The 16642-nt window shown below is 40.2% G+C and overlaps 3 protein-coding genes and 1 non-coding gene across 5 annotated transcripts in view; 1 reads left to right on the forward strand and 3 right to left on the reverse strand.

Moving 5' to 3' along the window:
• Window positions 1–5296, reverse strand: part of plbd1a (phospholipase B domain containing 1a) — a 5908-nt gene extending 612 nt beyond the window's left edge. Inside the window, exons 1-11 of the mRNA XM_055036159.1 lie at window positions 5067–5296; window positions 4533–4767; window positions 3603–3686; window positions 3073–3214; window positions 2329–2469; window positions 1378–1522; window positions 1087–1287; window positions 873–1013; window positions 603–788; window positions 221–327; window positions 1–140 (exon numbers count right to left, since the gene is read on the reverse strand). The exon at window positions 1–140 is cut by the window's left edge and continues 612 nt beyond it. Of these exons, the coding sequence (XP_054892134.1) occupies window positions 1–140; window positions 221–327; window positions 603–788; window positions 873–1013; window positions 1087–1287; window positions 1378–1522; window positions 2329–2469; window positions 3073–3214; window positions 3603–3686; window positions 4533–4767; window positions 5067–5133 (1589 nt within the window). The 5' untranslated portion in view covers window positions 5134–5296. The remainder of the gene's footprint in view (window positions 141–220; window positions 328–602; window positions 789–872; window positions 1014–1086; window positions 1288–1377; window positions 1523–2328; window positions 2470–3072; window positions 3215–3602; window positions 3687–4532; window positions 4768–5066) is intronic.
• A 151-nt stretch (window positions 5297–5447) lies between these two features.
• Window positions 5448–5520, reverse strand: trnar-ccu (transfer RNA arginine (anticodon CCU)). Its single transcript has one exon. It is a non-coding gene; the product is annotated as a tRNA-Arg (tRNA).
• Window positions 5521–5651: 131 nt separating this feature from the next.
• pick1 (protein interacting with prkca 1) lies at window positions 5652–13314 on the reverse strand. The gene is made up of 13 exons (XM_055036165.1): window positions 13177–13314; window positions 12603–12681; window positions 12200–12311; window positions 11823–11951; window positions 10501–10567; window positions 10329–10418; window positions 10190–10243; window positions 9960–10022; window positions 8392–8525; window positions 8124–8216; window positions 7927–7977; window positions 7210–7354; window positions 5652–7135 (listed from the first exon to the last, which is right to left on the reverse strand). Exons 2-13 carry the CDS (start codon window positions 12641–12643, stop codon window positions 6885–6887), a joined length of 1230 nt encoding a protein of 409 aa, XP_054892140.1. The 5' UTR covers window positions 12644–12681; window positions 13177–13314; the 3' UTR covers window positions 5652–6884.
• On the forward strand, window positions 11898–16092 carry LOC129363852 (galectin-1-like). 2 transcript variants are annotated; one of them, XM_055036172.1, is made up of 5 exons: window positions 11898–11987; window positions 13897–13970; window positions 15110–15189; window positions 15340–15511; window positions 15741–16092. In XM_055036172.1, the coding sequence occupies exons 2-5, from the start codon at window positions 13962–13964 to the stop codon at window positions 15894–15896; spliced, it is 417 nt and encodes a 138-aa protein (XP_054892147.1). In that variant the 5' UTR covers window positions 11898–11987; window positions 13897–13961; the 3' UTR covers window positions 15897–16092. The 2 variants fall into 2 exon arrangements, with proteins under 2 accessions (XP_054892147.1, XP_054892146.1); XM_055036171.1 differs by having other exon boundaries at window positions 11948–11980.
• The last annotated feature ends 550 nt before the right edge of the window (window positions 16093–16642 follow it).

Here is a 16642-nt window from a genome sequence, read left to right on the forward strand (position 1 = left end):
GTGAAGTTGTAGTACCGCGGCAGGCCCTTGTGGCTGACGCTGCTGAACTTGTCCCAGCTGAACGGAGGCAGGCCGTCCTGCGTCGTCGGCCCGTTCACCGCCTCCGCCATGAAGCTGCTCGCCATGTAGAGATCCGTCACCTGGACGGGCAGCGAAACGGTGAGCGGAAAATCAAAACGATAAGACGCTGATCCTGCACACCGTCGTGTTTTGGTCGTACCTTAGTGTCATAGCAACCTCCTGGTGAGGGCCTCTCATATTTCAGGTCGTTCCGGCAACAGATGGTTTTGCAGGGGTTGTTCTCAGAGTAAACGTCATTCTTGTAGTCTAAAAAAAAACAATATGTTGAGAATTTTGGATGGATTATTGAACCTTTGCAGGAAACCTCTACACATTTTGTCCCTTTATGCACTACTTTGTGTTGATAAAGTAGTGCATAATCTGTTTTATCCCAATAAACACATTGACCTTTGTGGTGTGATAAATCATAAAGGTTCCAGCGGTCTGAGTACTTTAGTAAGACGTCACAATGCCAGGTTACGTCATAACAACCTGGCATTTAAACAGGTGTGTGAATTAGAGTCTAACATGGAGCAACTCACCGTTGTACCTCATGATGTGTTTCAGAGAGTCCAGGTCCTTCACATTGGCCTGGTCGCGCCGGAAGATCTTGGCCCTGGGGCAGAGGTCGTAGGAGAACTCCTCTCCGTACTTTAACCACATCTCCCCGTATCCGCTCAAGTTGTAGATGTTCCGGTGGAAGGGAACGTTGTAGGACGGCCAGTAACCTGCAGGCGGAGAGAGAGGGAACGATGCGCTGTACGGGTCGGTAAGGCGAACGCCGTCGGAAACAGAAACGGGCGATGCGGTACCTCTGCGCAGAGCTTGCGTCTGGTCGGAGAACTCCACCAGGCCGGGGATCTGCTCCACCACGGTCAGAGCGCCGTCATCGATGCTGATGCCCTGCTGCACCTTGCTCCTGTCCACCACCATGTACTGGTTGTTGTAGGTGCCTGCAATGAAAAGTTAATCTGACATTGCATTCTTAGAGAAAAATTTAAAAGGAGTGTACAGACGGTTCTGTACCAGAGTTGAATTTGGAGAACGTCTTGGCCCATTCCTCTCCCGTGCGAGCCAAGCTGTGAGACAGCCTGACCCTCTGCCACGACAGCAGGCTGTTGGGAGTGATGAGGTCAAACAGGGAGGAGTTGAAGATGTTGTTGGTGGTCTGGGTCATCATCAAGCCGCTGCCCAGGAGGTAGAAATCATCCAGAGACACCAGGAAACCTGGAGAGGCCAAACGAAGGATGGGTTTGTCATTCAGGAGAAGACGAGAGGTGGGTGGAGAAGACCGTCCGGGGCGTTTCGTTTCGTTACCCGGGTAGCTGCTGAAGGACAGCTTCCCGGTGGCTGTGTGCGGCTCGGCGATGTGGAAATCCCAGTGCTTGTAGATGCGCATGGTGGCAGCGTATGTGTACCAGCTGGAATGGGCAAACAAGAGCTCCTCATAGCCTGGAAGCATCTATAGAGGAGGAAGAGGTCAAATTGTAAAGTAAGGTTACCATATGAGAACATGTTTCCAGATTGACTTGTTTCTGTAACTCATACTTATGTAATGTGATACACCATACTGTCAGACTATAAAGAAGAAAATCTGACTGAACATCGATAGTCTTCACAGGATCTTGTAGGGATGAGCATTTATCGTATCGCTTATCGCTTATTGTGATAAATGTCTTATGATAAGAATTTTGATTTTTTTGTTACAATAAATTCAGATTAATGATGTTCAAAATAAACCCCCAACTGTCCGTTTTGTTAGTTTTACTATTTTCTCCCGCTTGTTCAATGGGACCATCAATAAAAATGAAATACGATTAAATGCAGCTGGGTGATGCAGATCATCCCTCTTTATGTGACCGGTGTCCTAAAGAATCGTGTTACAAAAGGGAAATGTTTCTCAAGTATTCATGTTTGTGGGGTTGTGGTTGTTATGTCACGCAAATCATCTTTCGGCAATAAGGAAGTGATCATTGTTTTGCAAAAATAACTTGACAAAAAATGATTTTGGCCATTATTTCAGGAAGGTGACGATGTTACCGATTGATTCTGATCAGATTTATGGTGGAAACGAACAGCTGATTTACCTGATCTGACCGATTGGTGCGTCTCAGTCAGAAATATGTATGTCAGTACTTCCTATTTCAGCATGACTGCAAGTCAGCTGGCACATGGCTGATGTGTTTCGGAGATATTTTGAGGAAGTGTGACATTCGGCTGCAGTTTTTTTTTTTTTCTTTTGAAAGGGGCCGCGGTGAACTGTCTGACCTTGATGAGCGCTGAGCAGTGACCCATTCCTGGAAGCTTGTAGTCTCTGAGCAGAGAGTTGGATCCGGGCACCAAGGCCGGGATCAGGTCCAGCAGGTCTCCCACCGCGTTCAGGAACTGGACGTCGAACAGCGACAGCGGCTGTGGGAAGAATCAGCAGCTGGTCAGGGAACGAACGCAGACAGAGCTAAGTGTTCTTCTGCTGTTTGACGTTGAGATATACCACCGAGTTTTAGAAGAATAAAATAAATACAATTAAGGCAATAAAGTCATAATATAAGACGACAAAATAATACAGCAAAATATAGTCGAAATAATACAAGAACACAATTGTAGTGAAATGAAAAAAAGACAATTTTGGTATATATATATATATATATATTATTTTTACTTTATTTTCATACAATGTCATTGTTTTAATACTATGACCTTATACTTGTAATATTCTGACTATATTCTTACAATGCTACAATTTTATTCTTGTAGTTTTTTGTGTTTTTTCACAGCTTGGCCCTAAAACGACATTGTAAAGTTGAGACTCAAAGCTTAAGAAAGCTGTAAAAACCAGCTTCTGTTGTTAGTTTACCAATTTATTCATCATGCAGGTAGAATATCCTGCTGTTCCTTTAAATTTCCTGCTCCGCAGATAGAGCTTCCTCATTCTAACTATGACCACAGCAAAGCGTTTTACTGACGCCGTGAGTCTGTGAGGTGAGGTGTGAATCATATGTGCGGCTTATCGACCTTCAGTCCCTGCCTCTTGGCCCAGTCCGCGGCTCCGGCCTGCAGGCCGTCCAGCTGGGCCTGGATGAATCCGGCGTGACTCCACAGAGGATCGGAGTTCTTGTACAGCTTCACCTGCTGTCTGACCCACGCGTCCTGCTTCCTACCGGGGAGAGGCGACACTTCCTGTTTATTTATCACCCACTGTCACCTGGAACAAAAAGCTATAAGACAAGCTGAGTGTGTCACATGCTAAACGAAAAACAAAAAAACAAAAACAAAACGGCCCTCTGAACCTCGCTCAGGCACCTGTGGGGACAGGTCGGCGACATTCCAGCGTTAAAGCAATCAGATTCATCGACCTGCTTTGTTTACAGTGCAGCTGTTGATAGGAAATACAATAAACATCATATGACTGAGCCCTGAGATGAACCGAGAAGAGGATATGAAAGACGATGACGGCGTATGTCAGACTTGGGTACTGTACGCCGGGTCGGTTCTGCGGTTCTTTCAGGGGGCCGGGGGAGACAGAACGCACAGAACACACTCACGACATGAAAGTCTTCACCGGCTCCAGGATCTTCGGCTCGGTGATCAGCTGCGGGTACATGTTGGTGTAGTGGTCCATCATCTGCCTTGGGAAACAGAGTGGGAGATGAGGGGGTGGAGGGAGGAGTCAGTACCAGAAGCTGCTTCCAGATTCATAACCTTTGAACTTTTCATTTTGTCAGCTTGCAAAACCAAAACCTTCACTGAGCCACCAGCGAAAAGTGGAACTGGAACGAAACATATTCTCAAATTTGATTCCTTCTGTCTTCCTCTTAAACTCTGACCGACTTCCCCGTTTCACAGCATAATGCAGCCATCACCGTGTCTTCAGGGTGTTTGTGCTTTAACGTTCTCCAACAAACATCTAAAATCTTCATCAGCTTTGAAAAAGCTTCTAAGCTTTGAGTAGCAAGTCTCCCCTTAGCGTGATGCTGCCACCACCATGCTTGACAGTGGGGATGGCTTATGTAGAACATAAGATTAGGTTACTTTTAAAGGTAATTAGTTGCACTATGTTTTTCGTTTGGGTATGAGAGTAGAGGTGGACAAATATAGATGCGTGTTCAGATTGTTTTTTTTTTTTTTAAAGATTTGATTCATTTCTTTCCTCCTGGACAAACAAATCAAACGACGTTCACATAAAGTTCACCAAACTTTACATTCTGACCAACACGAGTCACGGTTGAGTCGACTACTCACAAATATTAGCTTTAAAACCTTGATTGATGTCACTTATCAGCAAAGGATTACTAATTTGGGTTCACAGTGGATGAACTATTTGACAATTTGCAAACAAACTGAATAAAAATACTCTAAAGTTTGAGGTTGAAATGTGACAAAAAACAAGTAAGTGTTCGGTTATTCCTCTTTAATTTGATCTAAACACACGCAAACATTAACCAGTGACGCTGTGCGTAATGCGTGCTTCTTACTGGGCAGAGAGGAATCCCTCCAGGTAACCAGCCAGGAAAAACACCATCTCGTCGGTTTGGGGGACCGTCCCGTATCCGGACCGGACCTCCAGGATGCTCCAGCCGGTTTTGTTCAGCGTGTTCCTCAGGTATCCGTACGCGTCGCCATCGGCCTCCATCACCCCTTCCTTGATCACCACCAGCTTCTGCTCCTCGTCCCAGTACAGGGTGGCGGCTGTTATGTCTAGGGGGGGAGCTGCGCAGGCAAACATGAATGAGCTCCAAGGACAGATTTCTTTGAATGTAACGAGTACTTTCATTTAGAGGTAAAAAAAAAAAGCCAGCATTTGGGACTTGGAAGTTATATTTCTTTCAAAGAAAAACATAATGATCTTCAGGAGAGTGTAACTTTTAAGACGCGTTCACGTGGCAGGGGTGTTTTATGAACTAACGCCAATTTAAGCGACCGCTAGTCTGCAGGTTAAATCCCAGAAACACGGAGCTAGTAGATCTTATACAACCGTCAGTGTTTATCCGCACCGTCGTCCTACTTACTGCGAGCAGCGAAGGTCGTCACCACATGAACTGAGAGAAGGACGTACAGCTTCATTGTTAACAGCATGGTTGCAAAAAATAAATGCGGCGAAACGCTAAGTCTGCAGCAGCATGAACGAAACAAAAGAACTAAATGAAGCAGAAGCTCAAGCAGCGAGGATATGAAAGCTTTTGTGAGCACGGAGGGAAAGTCCTGGGTAGTTCGTGAGTCACGGGAGCGCAGCGCTTCCTGATTGGCTGGGAGCCCAGGCGAAGAAAAAGACCAGCGATGAACGTATCATCGAGTGAAATCGACGTCTTGGTTTTAGGAAAAGGTGAAAAAGACACTAAAATTCATAAAATGTAACAGAAATTCAGCCACAATGACAGCAAAAACATGACCACCCCAGATGGGACTCGAACCCACAATCCCTGGCTTAGGAGGCCAGTGCCTTATCCATTAGGCCACTGGGGCATACACCCATACAGTACACAGGGCTCCTATCAGTACATGTAGCTCTTCGCCTGCAACCACAATCATAGAAAATGGATTACGGAATAATATAGAATTCTGTACTCAGACTTAAATGCAAACATCACAAAACGAACAATTTCAAATAGTTTTATTTTATATTTTATATGCACAGGTTTCAAGCATTGCCTTAGTAACAGGAACAAGGCAAAAATGAATTAGAAAAGCTAAATTAACCGTCTTAAACAGCAAAACGTGAGCTTCTCGCAGCAGGTACTTCATTTTTGTAAGCATTTGACTCAAATAGTTACATGATTTATTTTGAGGTTAGTGTAGAATTTCAAAGACCAAACTTAGCGCTTCACTTTGAGATCGGTATATTTTACAACTGGTGATTTAGTGCATAAAGATTTATATAGTCCTTCCTTAGGTGACATAAAAGTGAACAAGACAAAAATAAAACGATTTACTTCAGCACAAAACTTCAACTGAATGTATTACAGTAGGGATGCGAAATCTGGTGCATTGCTGCCACCCAGTGGTCACTTGTAGTATAACATATTCAAGCAGAGATTGATTTTTCTTTCCAAGAATAACTTTTTTACAAACTTTTAGATACAATTTCAGCAAAAAAACACAATAAATACAGTGGTAACGACCTGATACACAGCATTATTTGGAATGTCCATGTTTATACTTTCTTTAATGTAGTGCTAACAGCACAGTAACTCTGTGGGCTTGTATGTGCACTCGAGACAGCCATCCTTCTTGTTTTCAGTGTAAGGTCGGAATGGAAAAGCATAGCGTTATTTGCAATAGAATTGAACATAAAACAAATAAAATCAAATTAATGCAAAGTAAACCTTGCTTCAAGTTTGCAAAAAGAGGTGCAACAAATTTTGAAGCTGGAACGGGTTTTGTGGAAACTGACAATTTGTAAAGTATGGGATCCTGAAGCTGATAAGTTTAAAGTAAGACAAAAAAAAGTAAAGTAGCTGAATAAAATGGTGTTGTACAGAGTGCTGCAAGTAATATAGACAAGAAAGTTACAACATTCAGTTTCATACAGACTGACAAACACCAGAAACCGTTGGACTCCAAGAGAGACGGTAAAAAAACAAAGGCACACCTCAAGCTCCCAGTTCCCACCTCTGACGTAGTAAACACGCGTCTCAGAAAGTGCTAAAATAAAATCACCCACTGTTGTGAGTTGTGCTAGTGAGAAAAAGGAATATCAAAAGAGCAAGAAAATGGGTTTAAATAAACGATAAAACAGTAAAACGAGCATCAAATGTTTAACGCGTCAGAGTGTTAAACACACACACACATACACACACACACACACACACACACACACACACACACACTCATTCATCATCAATCAGCTTCTCGGTGCCGTTCTCTGCCTGCGTGCTCCCTCCCTCTTCCCCTCCGCCGCCCCCGTCCTCCTCGTCTTCGTCCGTGTAGGACAGCGACTGGCTGCTGTAGTTGATCATGGTGCGGGACAGGTCCACTTCGATGGGGAACACGTCCGCCTCCTTCAGGACGGCGTAGCAGTCGTCGTAGTAATGGGACATGCCGGAGACGAAGCGCTGCAGCTGGAACACGATGTCCTGGACTGCGGAGGGGAGAGAAAAGTCGAACCTGTGTCGCGATAATTGGCTAACGGGAAGCGGCTGAGGGAGGACAAACCGTGCTTCTGATCCAGCAACTCGATCTTCTCCAGAACGTCCTTCCTCATCTTGGCGAAGCGGGCCCGAGCTTCCTGCCGACACCGCAGAACCAAGCGGTACTCGTAGTTCCCGGTGCTCACGCGATACAGAGGTTCTCCCATGGCCTGTCGGTTAAAAATAAGAACAGATCACATACAAAGTGTTGTTCTGTTTTGGTTCAACGTTATACGTAAATCCAGAAATTCCTGTGCTAGAAAAAAAGAAAAGAGAGAAAAAAGAAAATAAACTGTTTTTAAAATATGTTCGCTAATTTGTTAAGGGAAAAAACCCAAACCAACGTGACATATGTCAGAAATGAATTGAGTTACTCTTATAGGAAACAACTCCCATTAGGTGTTTATATCATTGATGATGAGTCTGTGGAGGAATCCTGGACTCACTTCTCTATTTGCTCGATCGTTTTTAAGCATAGGTGACGGTTTAAGGTCTTGCCACTGCGACTCAATCTGATTCGGGTCTGGAATTTGATCAGACCTGAAACATATATTGATCTGACACATATCAATGTTTCAGATCATTGATATGTTCTTTTCTTTATGTGTGATAAAGAAAACAACAGAGGAAGCTGTTGCAATACAGTACAAAGGCAGAAAATACGGGATTTCTGTTTACACTGGAAACATTTCAAATACAAAGTTCAGCAGGCAATGTGACTAAAAACCCTAAAAATACTCACAATGCTGCTGTATTCTTCATCATCCATTTCCTTCACCTTCAGGCAGTATGACTGAAAAACATCAGACTTTTATTTAATACAGCAAACTCATCCTGCACATCCAGAGCTGATAATGATGATGATGATGCTGATGATGATGATGATGCTGATGATGATGATGATGAGTTGTGCAGAAAAACCCAGAGCCGTTTCCTCACCAGATACTCAAACTTTACGTCCAGATACTTGCGGATGGTGAGCTTGGTGTCTGGAATGGCCTTGTGCAAATATGTGTTCAGGTCATGGAGCATCTGGAAGTCAATGACAGCAAGTTGATTAAAGGGTTAATAGAAGCAGGACGAGTAAATATAAGGAGGAAGATTGGTCACAGTTAAATGTTTAAATGCAGTTACTAAAGGAATAAAAACAAAAATAATTAGGGTTTTGTGTCTGCAAATGTACTCAAAACATGCGTTGAGCACTTACAGGCTTGATGGTCTTGAGCAGCTCGATTCCATATTTCTCGATGTTCCTGTGAGCGTCAGCGAACTTGACGAAAGCCTCGCTGGCTGCAGCCTGCGGCTCTCTGACACCGATGATGGAGAACACGTCTCCGAACCCTGACAAGGTCAACAACATGTCAGAAACAGAAGAAAGATGTGAAGCTTTTCCAATATGGACGGTACATAAGTATATAATGACATACAGACACTAACATTTTTTGCCTACTTTGTGAAAAATTGTTAATAAAATGATGAAATAGTAAAAATAAGAGCATAAATATGGTTCTTTTTCTGCATTAAATCGGCTAATATGCAATATGGATTGGTATTAATACTCAACCAATGAAGGTGCTTCTCATATGATGCTAATTGTGCTGCCATTTGGTCAAATTCTGTTAATTGGTTTACACAATAAAGTTGTTTATATGAATAAAGTTGGTAAACAAGTTCATGGTTAGCTACTGTATAACTAAGTTCATGCTCAGAATGTGTGAAATAGTTTGGTTTTGAGATCTGATCAGCGTGTGAGCTCTGTTACGAACGACGTTGTGTTTTCAGAAACATGACCGAGTGTGCGCTCTTAGCGGCAAACTATCTTTGATCCATTCCTGTCCAGTAACCTTGTCAACAAGAATTTAGGTAGTCAGGAGAAAGTAACCGACTCGACCCTCTGGAGGTTCTTCACATGCTTTGTACCTGAGGAAACCTTCACCTTTGTGAGTATTTGTGTGTTTGGACTCTTGGGCCTGTGGTGTCAACTGTTTTTATCTTTGGTTGATAAAATGTAGAGCAGTATAAGCAGAGTTAGGATCAGTGGAATTTCTCCTAATCTATTTTTCTTGCTGCTGTATTTCAATTACAAACAAACAAACAAACAAAAAAAAAAAATCAATGTATAAAAGATTTTGAGTTAAGAAAATGAGATTTGTGTGGAGACTAAATGTGTGCGATGCGGCGTATTTTGGTTCTGATCCAATCCCAATTAAATACATAACGCCCTTATGAAATATTACCAAACTTGTGACCTTTAGGTGTTTTTGTGGGGTTTTTTCCCTTTAATTTTTTATTCACACATAGGGACTGAATTTGGACAAAGTTTGAAGCCATCTACAAAAATATGTCAATAACATAAACATGATTTGGGCTATCTTTTCCAGAATAAAGTGGGGAAGAAAAAATAAAATCATAATTCTAGAGCAAATAGAAAAAAAATCCTTTTTGAGGTAGATTTGAGAAACTACAACAGAAAAACAAAACACAATTTCAAGAGGAAACGTGAAACTAAAGTATCAATCTAACAGCGGCACACCAATCAATGGATTTAGACAGTAAAAAAGTATCAAAGGCTGTAAAAAAGCAAACACATTGTATCGCTAATATAATTCGGTCTATAATCTGTTTAAAATTTTATATAAGACGCAAAATTCCAGAGCTGATGATGATGATGAGTTGTGTCTGGAATGGCAGTCGAAACTGACAGGCTTTTTCTGCAAAGTTCAAAGAAAATTTTAGCTTTCAAACTATTTCTGTATAAATGCTGCAGCGACAAACCTCTGTGAGTTTGCGACAGTTCAAAGAAAGCTCTGAGCAGCCTCTTCGTGTGCTCCATCAGTCCTGGAAGAAAAAAAAAAGACAATGAGGTCCTGACCTGAAGAAATAATCTGTCACTGTTCAGATTTTATGTTTGAATTTGATTAAAGAAATGTAGATTTTTTATGAAAATTTACCAGACTAAACTAACTAGTTCTTTTCACTAGTTGGTTAGTTTTGGTTGTTTTTACCTTTGTAAAGCTCAGCTGTTTTCTCCAGCTCTTCCAGTCTTTTCACCAGGCCGTCTACGAAGACAAACGCATTTATAACGCGATCCGTTCACAGAGATCAGCCAGCAGTAAAAATGCATTGGAATATTATAAACCTTACCGTTGCATAGGATAGCTCTGCTGAGTCCAAGAGCGTCTGCGGTTCCTGAGCTCATGTTCTCCACCAGCCGATGTTTGACTTTTTTCAACACTGAAACATCATGAATTAAGATTCAAAGAGATGCGTTCACACCAGCAGCAACTTCAGTTTGGCAAATGAAGGAAGCACAGACCGATATCTAAAGATTTCCCTTGTTTCGGGTCAGCCTGCAGTTTGTTGTAGTGGATCACCGCCTCTCCCTGTGAACACAAACAGATTCAAACGTTCAGTTTAAAACAATTGGGGATCCTTCATTTATAGAAAACAGAAGATAATTCATTTGTTTCAGCATCGGAGGCAAGATGGAGGCTTTGGAGGAGATGGTGACGTTAAAGCGCATCGTGGGCCCTGAAAAGCTAACGCCAGCACAGGCTAATCCTTTAATTCCCACTCCACAGCCCGTCTTTATCCCAAAAGGGAACGTTTCTGTGTGAAACAAAAGAAGTCAAAAACAACACGGCCCACACTGCGATGCTGACGTTCTGCCACATGCTTTCTATTATCCCCGACTCTTCCAAAAAGCTCAACAAGCCAGATAAACTCCTCTTGTGTTCTATCCAAAGCTGGGGTCTGGATCGCTGCTGGACGAAAATAGTGAGTTATCTTCTACCACTTTGATTTCCGCGTGTTAAAGATAAAGAAAAGAAATGAAAGAGGTTGAATCTGAGTGATGTTTATTTAGTTTAGTTATAACTTCAAACCTTTGAACATTTCAAATCTAAAACATTAAACTGGCAAATGATAAACTAAAATGGAAATTTTCATTATTTCTAATGTTTTTTCACATTGACAGAATAAATTGCTCAATTAAAAGATCCAATCAGTCCTCTGTGTTGCACCTTCTTTGGTTTTTATTATAACTTTACTTTCTGTAGCATTTTCTCAAACTCTCCATTCACATCCATTTCCTCCATTTTACTTAAAAACTGGATGATAACGTAAATGTTTTTTTTACTGTTTATGAGTTTTTAGCTATGAAATTAATAATTTTATTGTAGTTGGTTTCATCTTTAACAAAATACATAATTGAGTGAAATAAATACAAATAGCCTTACTTACATTTTTCAAAGATCTTAAGTCCTTGTCTTTTCATCATCATCATCATCATCATCATCATCATCATCATCATCATCATCATCATCATGTGAACTAGAAAAAGCTCTTTTATGAGTGTGCTGCATTTACTTACTTGTCTCTAAAGTTTGTTCTCCGGATGTGTGACATGTGCTGTTTTAGGGTTGAAATTACATTTATTATTGTTAAAAAACTAACTTTAAGTTCATTGTTTGTGCAACCATAACATGCATCTGGTATGAAGAAGATAATCTCGGTAAAAAAAAATAAAATAAAAAAGCAATGTGGCTGAAGGGAAAAGAAACATAAAACGTTTGTTCCTATAATGCTCAGAGCTGTAATTAATAACAAGCCGTCTTTCTGTTCCCAGAACCTGCTTACCTGGACAGCTTGAATCATCTTGGCCACCTCCACCTTTGTTTTCCCTTTCACCGTTTTCCCGTTCACTCCGGTGATCTCGTCGCCCGCTGCCAGCGTCCCATCCAGAGCTGCGGGAGTGTTGTCAAACACCTGGGAGACAAAAGCAACCGCTTTAAAAGGCAAGAGGTTAAATCAACTTTCACTGGCCCAGTTTCAACTGCACTGAATGAAAATAAGATACAAAGTTATAAAAAAGTCTTAGATTTTAATTGTAATAAAAAACCCTGAAAAATAAAACTTGAACAGAACTGCTAACACATTTTAGATCTACTCAGATTATCTTCACAGATCATGAGGTAAACATGAGTCGTTATAGTTACCAGCTCTCATGTTCCTACCTGGACAATATAGAGACAAGGGCAGTACTGAGCTCCACCACCGATGCTGATGCCAATGAGATTGTTAGCATCTTTCTTCAGCGTCACAGTGCCGGGTACCGTGGGTATCCCTCTGTACAGATCAATACACGGCACATCTGGTTTAGCTGTTTGCGGATATTTGGTATCAAATGTAATGGATTAATTGAATTCATCGTATTAGTTCATATTTTAAAGATAAACCAGGTTTTAATGGCCAACATAGATTTCCTATTTCTTCTGAGCTCTGACCTGCTCCTTTAGTTTTTGAACAAAATACACAGAAGCGTGTTTTTCCAACGAGACAAAACACAGAAAACCTCCAAGGGGTATAAATACTTTTGCAAGGCTAAGGTAACACATCATCAAAACACGTTTGACTCACAGTTTGTCCTCCTCCAGCTCATAGTCCATGTCTGTGAACATCGCAGGACAGAATCACAACCTTCCCACGAAAGAAAGTCCTAGTAAAAGTAAAAAAACAACAACAAAAAAAAACAGCTTTATCAGTAATCTGTGCCCAAGAAAATTCATGATGAAAACAAATCTAAGCAACAAACAGCTTTCATGTGTCTTGTCAGTACAAGCTGCCAGGATTGACTCTACTTTAGGAAAGTTGCATTTTCTTAAACTAATAATTACAGCACAAAAAAAGGCATAATAAGCAGAGTTGGCACTGATGCTGTAAAAGCAGCGACATCCTCTGGGCTGCAGTAACAGATGGTGAGTCACAGTTCATGCTACATATGAAAATTGAACCCAACAAGACTCAGTAGTGAAAACCAATGACTTCAAATAATGCTTAAAGAAAAACACAGGATAAATATGTAACTGTAATGACGGAGGATAAGATAAAGTTGCATGCTAACGCTGCTTCATTAGCTGCTAGCTGCTTTAGCTTCAGGCAGGTGCACTAGAGATGCTATCAGCTTGTAAACATTCTTTTTAAAAAAAATTACCTTTAGCGGGTTTTCAGCAGCTTCTTCATAAAGGTGCCACCAAATACGCCTCTATCCCGAATATTCTTCCGAAATGTGCCTTTTACTGGCAATTATACTGCCATTAACAACAACACAAATGTAGTGACAGCTCCTGTTTACTTAATTATGTCACTTCCATCGACGTAGCGGAAGCTGTGGTTAGGAAAAGCTCGCCCTCTAGCGGCCACAAATAAAAACAGTTTCCCAGTTGCTTCACTGAAAATGGCTAAAAATAGTTAAATTATCTGTTTATGTCAAAAAAGCGAATGTTTCTCTCGAATAAAATAATCACAGGCAGCTTTTTTTATTGGAAAAGAAGCACAAAAGTCTCAAGTCAAAATTCAATTGTTTTATTTAGAGACAAACTGAATAAAATATTTACAGCTCTATTTAATCTGTGTCATTTTAAAATAGTGCTTTATCAATTAAAACCAAAGGTCATCCCACCTTTGGAGATATCTTAACAGCCCTTTGTTTGCAAGGCCTGATTTGTGAAAAACGTTGTTTTCTGATCTTATCTACACATAAAATTCTTCAGCAGTGATTAAAGAGAGCTATAAACAGATTGTCGTGATGGAGGTAATCTTGATGCTGATTCTGTTACATTGTTAATGTGTGCTGCTCTGTGTGCTACTCTGTTTATGTCATACATGTGCAATATTTAATAGTTATAATACTTATCCTCCCTCTGTCACACAGGAAGTGAGACACATTGTGCATAAAGACCATTTCTTGGCTTGTAATAACTCTTTGAAGGATCCAAAATGAAGATGGTAAGACTAATCATCCTTCTTCTGCACTTCATCAAATTAATGTGTCATTCAATGAGGAACAAATTGTTTTTATATTTATTTTTTAAATACAAGGGCATTAAAAAAGAGTGCCTGTGTACATTTGCAATCTGGAATATTGTAAAAAAGTACATTTTATTAATTCAAAGGGGAAAAAATTAGAAGACTCCATATGACCAATAAAAATGATTTGGTGATACAGACATTTTTGTCTATTAAAGACACTGTGCAGCATATGCACCCTGTATTCAGCTTAACCAATTTTTGTATGTATCAGTGCAGTGAAGTATGGGGGTTGAATAGCTTGCAATCCCATTGCAAACATTTGCAAAACTTTGTCAATGGAAAAAAATAATAAATATAAAACTCGCAATCGCAGTATTTTTTTTCAATTAAATGAGAAATGCAATTAAAATCGCAAGTGAATAGAATTTTTGACATAATCAATAATTTAAAAACTTGCCACGCCATCCTCCTGCTACTACTTCCTGTCGTCTTCTTTGTCTTTTCCACCAGTAGTAACATCTGTTTGCTGGTTACATGACTCGCGTAATGCTGAAAAAAACTGCTTGCCGTTTTGCAAAAATGCTCATTTTGAAACCCCCCAAAATTGTTTTTTTAAAAATATTTTTCGAAACTGCTGTGCCTTCATTAAGCAAATAACATTTTATAATTTCAATTTGCACAATTATATGGTCAATGGAAAAACAGCTATTGTTAGCTTTGATGTCTCTGAGCTTCCTCTTGACCATACTCCATATTCTCTTTATAGGGTTAAAGTCAAACTAGTGTGATTCTCAATATCCATGAAATTATGATCATTAATATTGCTAGCTTTGGCAGCATGCGCAGGTACAAAATCCAGCTAGAAAATCCAGCTTTTAAAGGAGAAAGAAGTGCCAGAAAATATCCTGATAGATGGCTACATTGACTTTGCACTTAATAAAATTCCTTTTTTATTGGTGCTATGTAATGTATTTCTGAGAAATTAAATGTTTGGTCTTTATTAGCCGTAAGCAATAACGATCAGAATTAACAGAAACAAACTTTTGCTTATAAATGATTCTATATATAATTTCTGTTTTGGTGACGTGGTTTGAACTCAAAACTCATTTCCTCAGCAACTGGAACTGAAGAATGTGACCTTACAATCTGGAGACAAGTTAAAACTTAAGGGGGAAATTTTGCACGATGCTGAGAGGTAAGACAAGCACGTTATATTTTTATGCAATCCTGAATGAAAAGCACAGATGATGCAAAAACAACTTGCTAAATTTTTCTCCACATTTACTGATAAATGGAACGAGTGCAGAAAACAAACTAAATAAAGTCAGATTCACGATCCAAACAGGTTCCGGATTGACCTGGGTGTGAACTCAGAAGACCTGGCGTTGCACTTTAACCCCCGTTTCCACGATGACGCAGACGGAGCGGTCCTAGTGTACAACTCAAAGACTGCAGGTTGCTGGGGAAGTGAAGGGAGGGAAATGCACAACCCTCTGCAGAGGGGCAGTAATGTCAAGGTGAGGAAGTCTGGATCCAGGACAAAACGGTTTAAGATGTTCTTATTTTTCTTGAACAAACAGATTTAAGGTTCCTATTTTCTCAATATAAAATGGTAATTTCCAGAATCACACAAAAAGTTATTTTATTATTTTTTTTTTTTGCATCTCTGTGACATTTAGACCTGTGCATCACTTCAACTGTGCCTGATTGCTCGGTGAAAAATAACAAACGTGCGTTTTATTTTAGATGTTTTTGAAGCTTTCTGGTGACGGGTTTGAGGTGGAGCTCCCTGGAGGGCAGAAACTCACCTTTCCTAACCGTACAAACATGAACGTCATCACCTACATCCACGTGGGTGGGGACTTCAAACTCAAGAGCTTCAAGATCTACAAATCCTCTTGACTGAAACAACCAGGATTAAAAAACGAGTGAAATCAGTGTCGTTACTGTACAAAACAGCACATAAATTTCAAAGTGCACTGTTGTGTATTGTGTTCAGATTTAATACATTTTGTTTTGAGATAACTATAAAATTAGGATATATACATAAAATTGGAAACTGTTTTCTACAACCTGTAAAGCAAACTCAGTGTATCAATGGGGTTTTTGACTTCTTTCTCCCAAAGCATATCAAAGATACAAAGAAGAATCAAAGATGTGTCAGCTACGTTGGAGTCATTTGTAATTCAAAACAAACTATAATTACATTTTACTGAGTGAATAATGTATATTTTATGGGTGTTTTGATTGGTTAAAGAAGAAGAAAGGATGTTCTGATCAGGCATCCAGCTAAGGATGTTCAAGGTCTGATCAAAGCGTTGTTAAATGAGCAGCTTTGGGGAGCCCGTGGAAAAAAAAATAGTTTCTGATACGTCTCGTAGGTCCACCGATGTGATTTTGTAAACTAAACCTCAAATAATCCATGTAAGTATGGTCTGTTCTGCCTCTGCAAAAATAAAATCAGGACTGCAAGGGCATGCCATTCTATTGATCAAGTGAATCCTGGTTTTCCTCGGTGTTCTACAAGAACATGTCAATGAATTAAACTATATTTTAAAAGTTAATTCATTTCACTGACTCAATTAAAAATTGGATATTCACATAGAAGATGTTTACAAGATGTGCTATATTGTCTGCAGATGAGGAAC

The sequence above is a fragment of the Poeciliopsis prolifica genome, unplaced genomic scaffold (assembly GCF_027474105.1).
Source record: "Poeciliopsis prolifica strain line A6 unplaced genomic scaffold, Auburn_PproV2 SCAFFOLD010, whole genome shotgun sequence".
Classification (NCBI taxonomy): domain Eukaryota; kingdom Metazoa; phylum Chordata; class Actinopteri; order Cyprinodontiformes; family Poeciliidae; genus Poeciliopsis; species Poeciliopsis prolifica.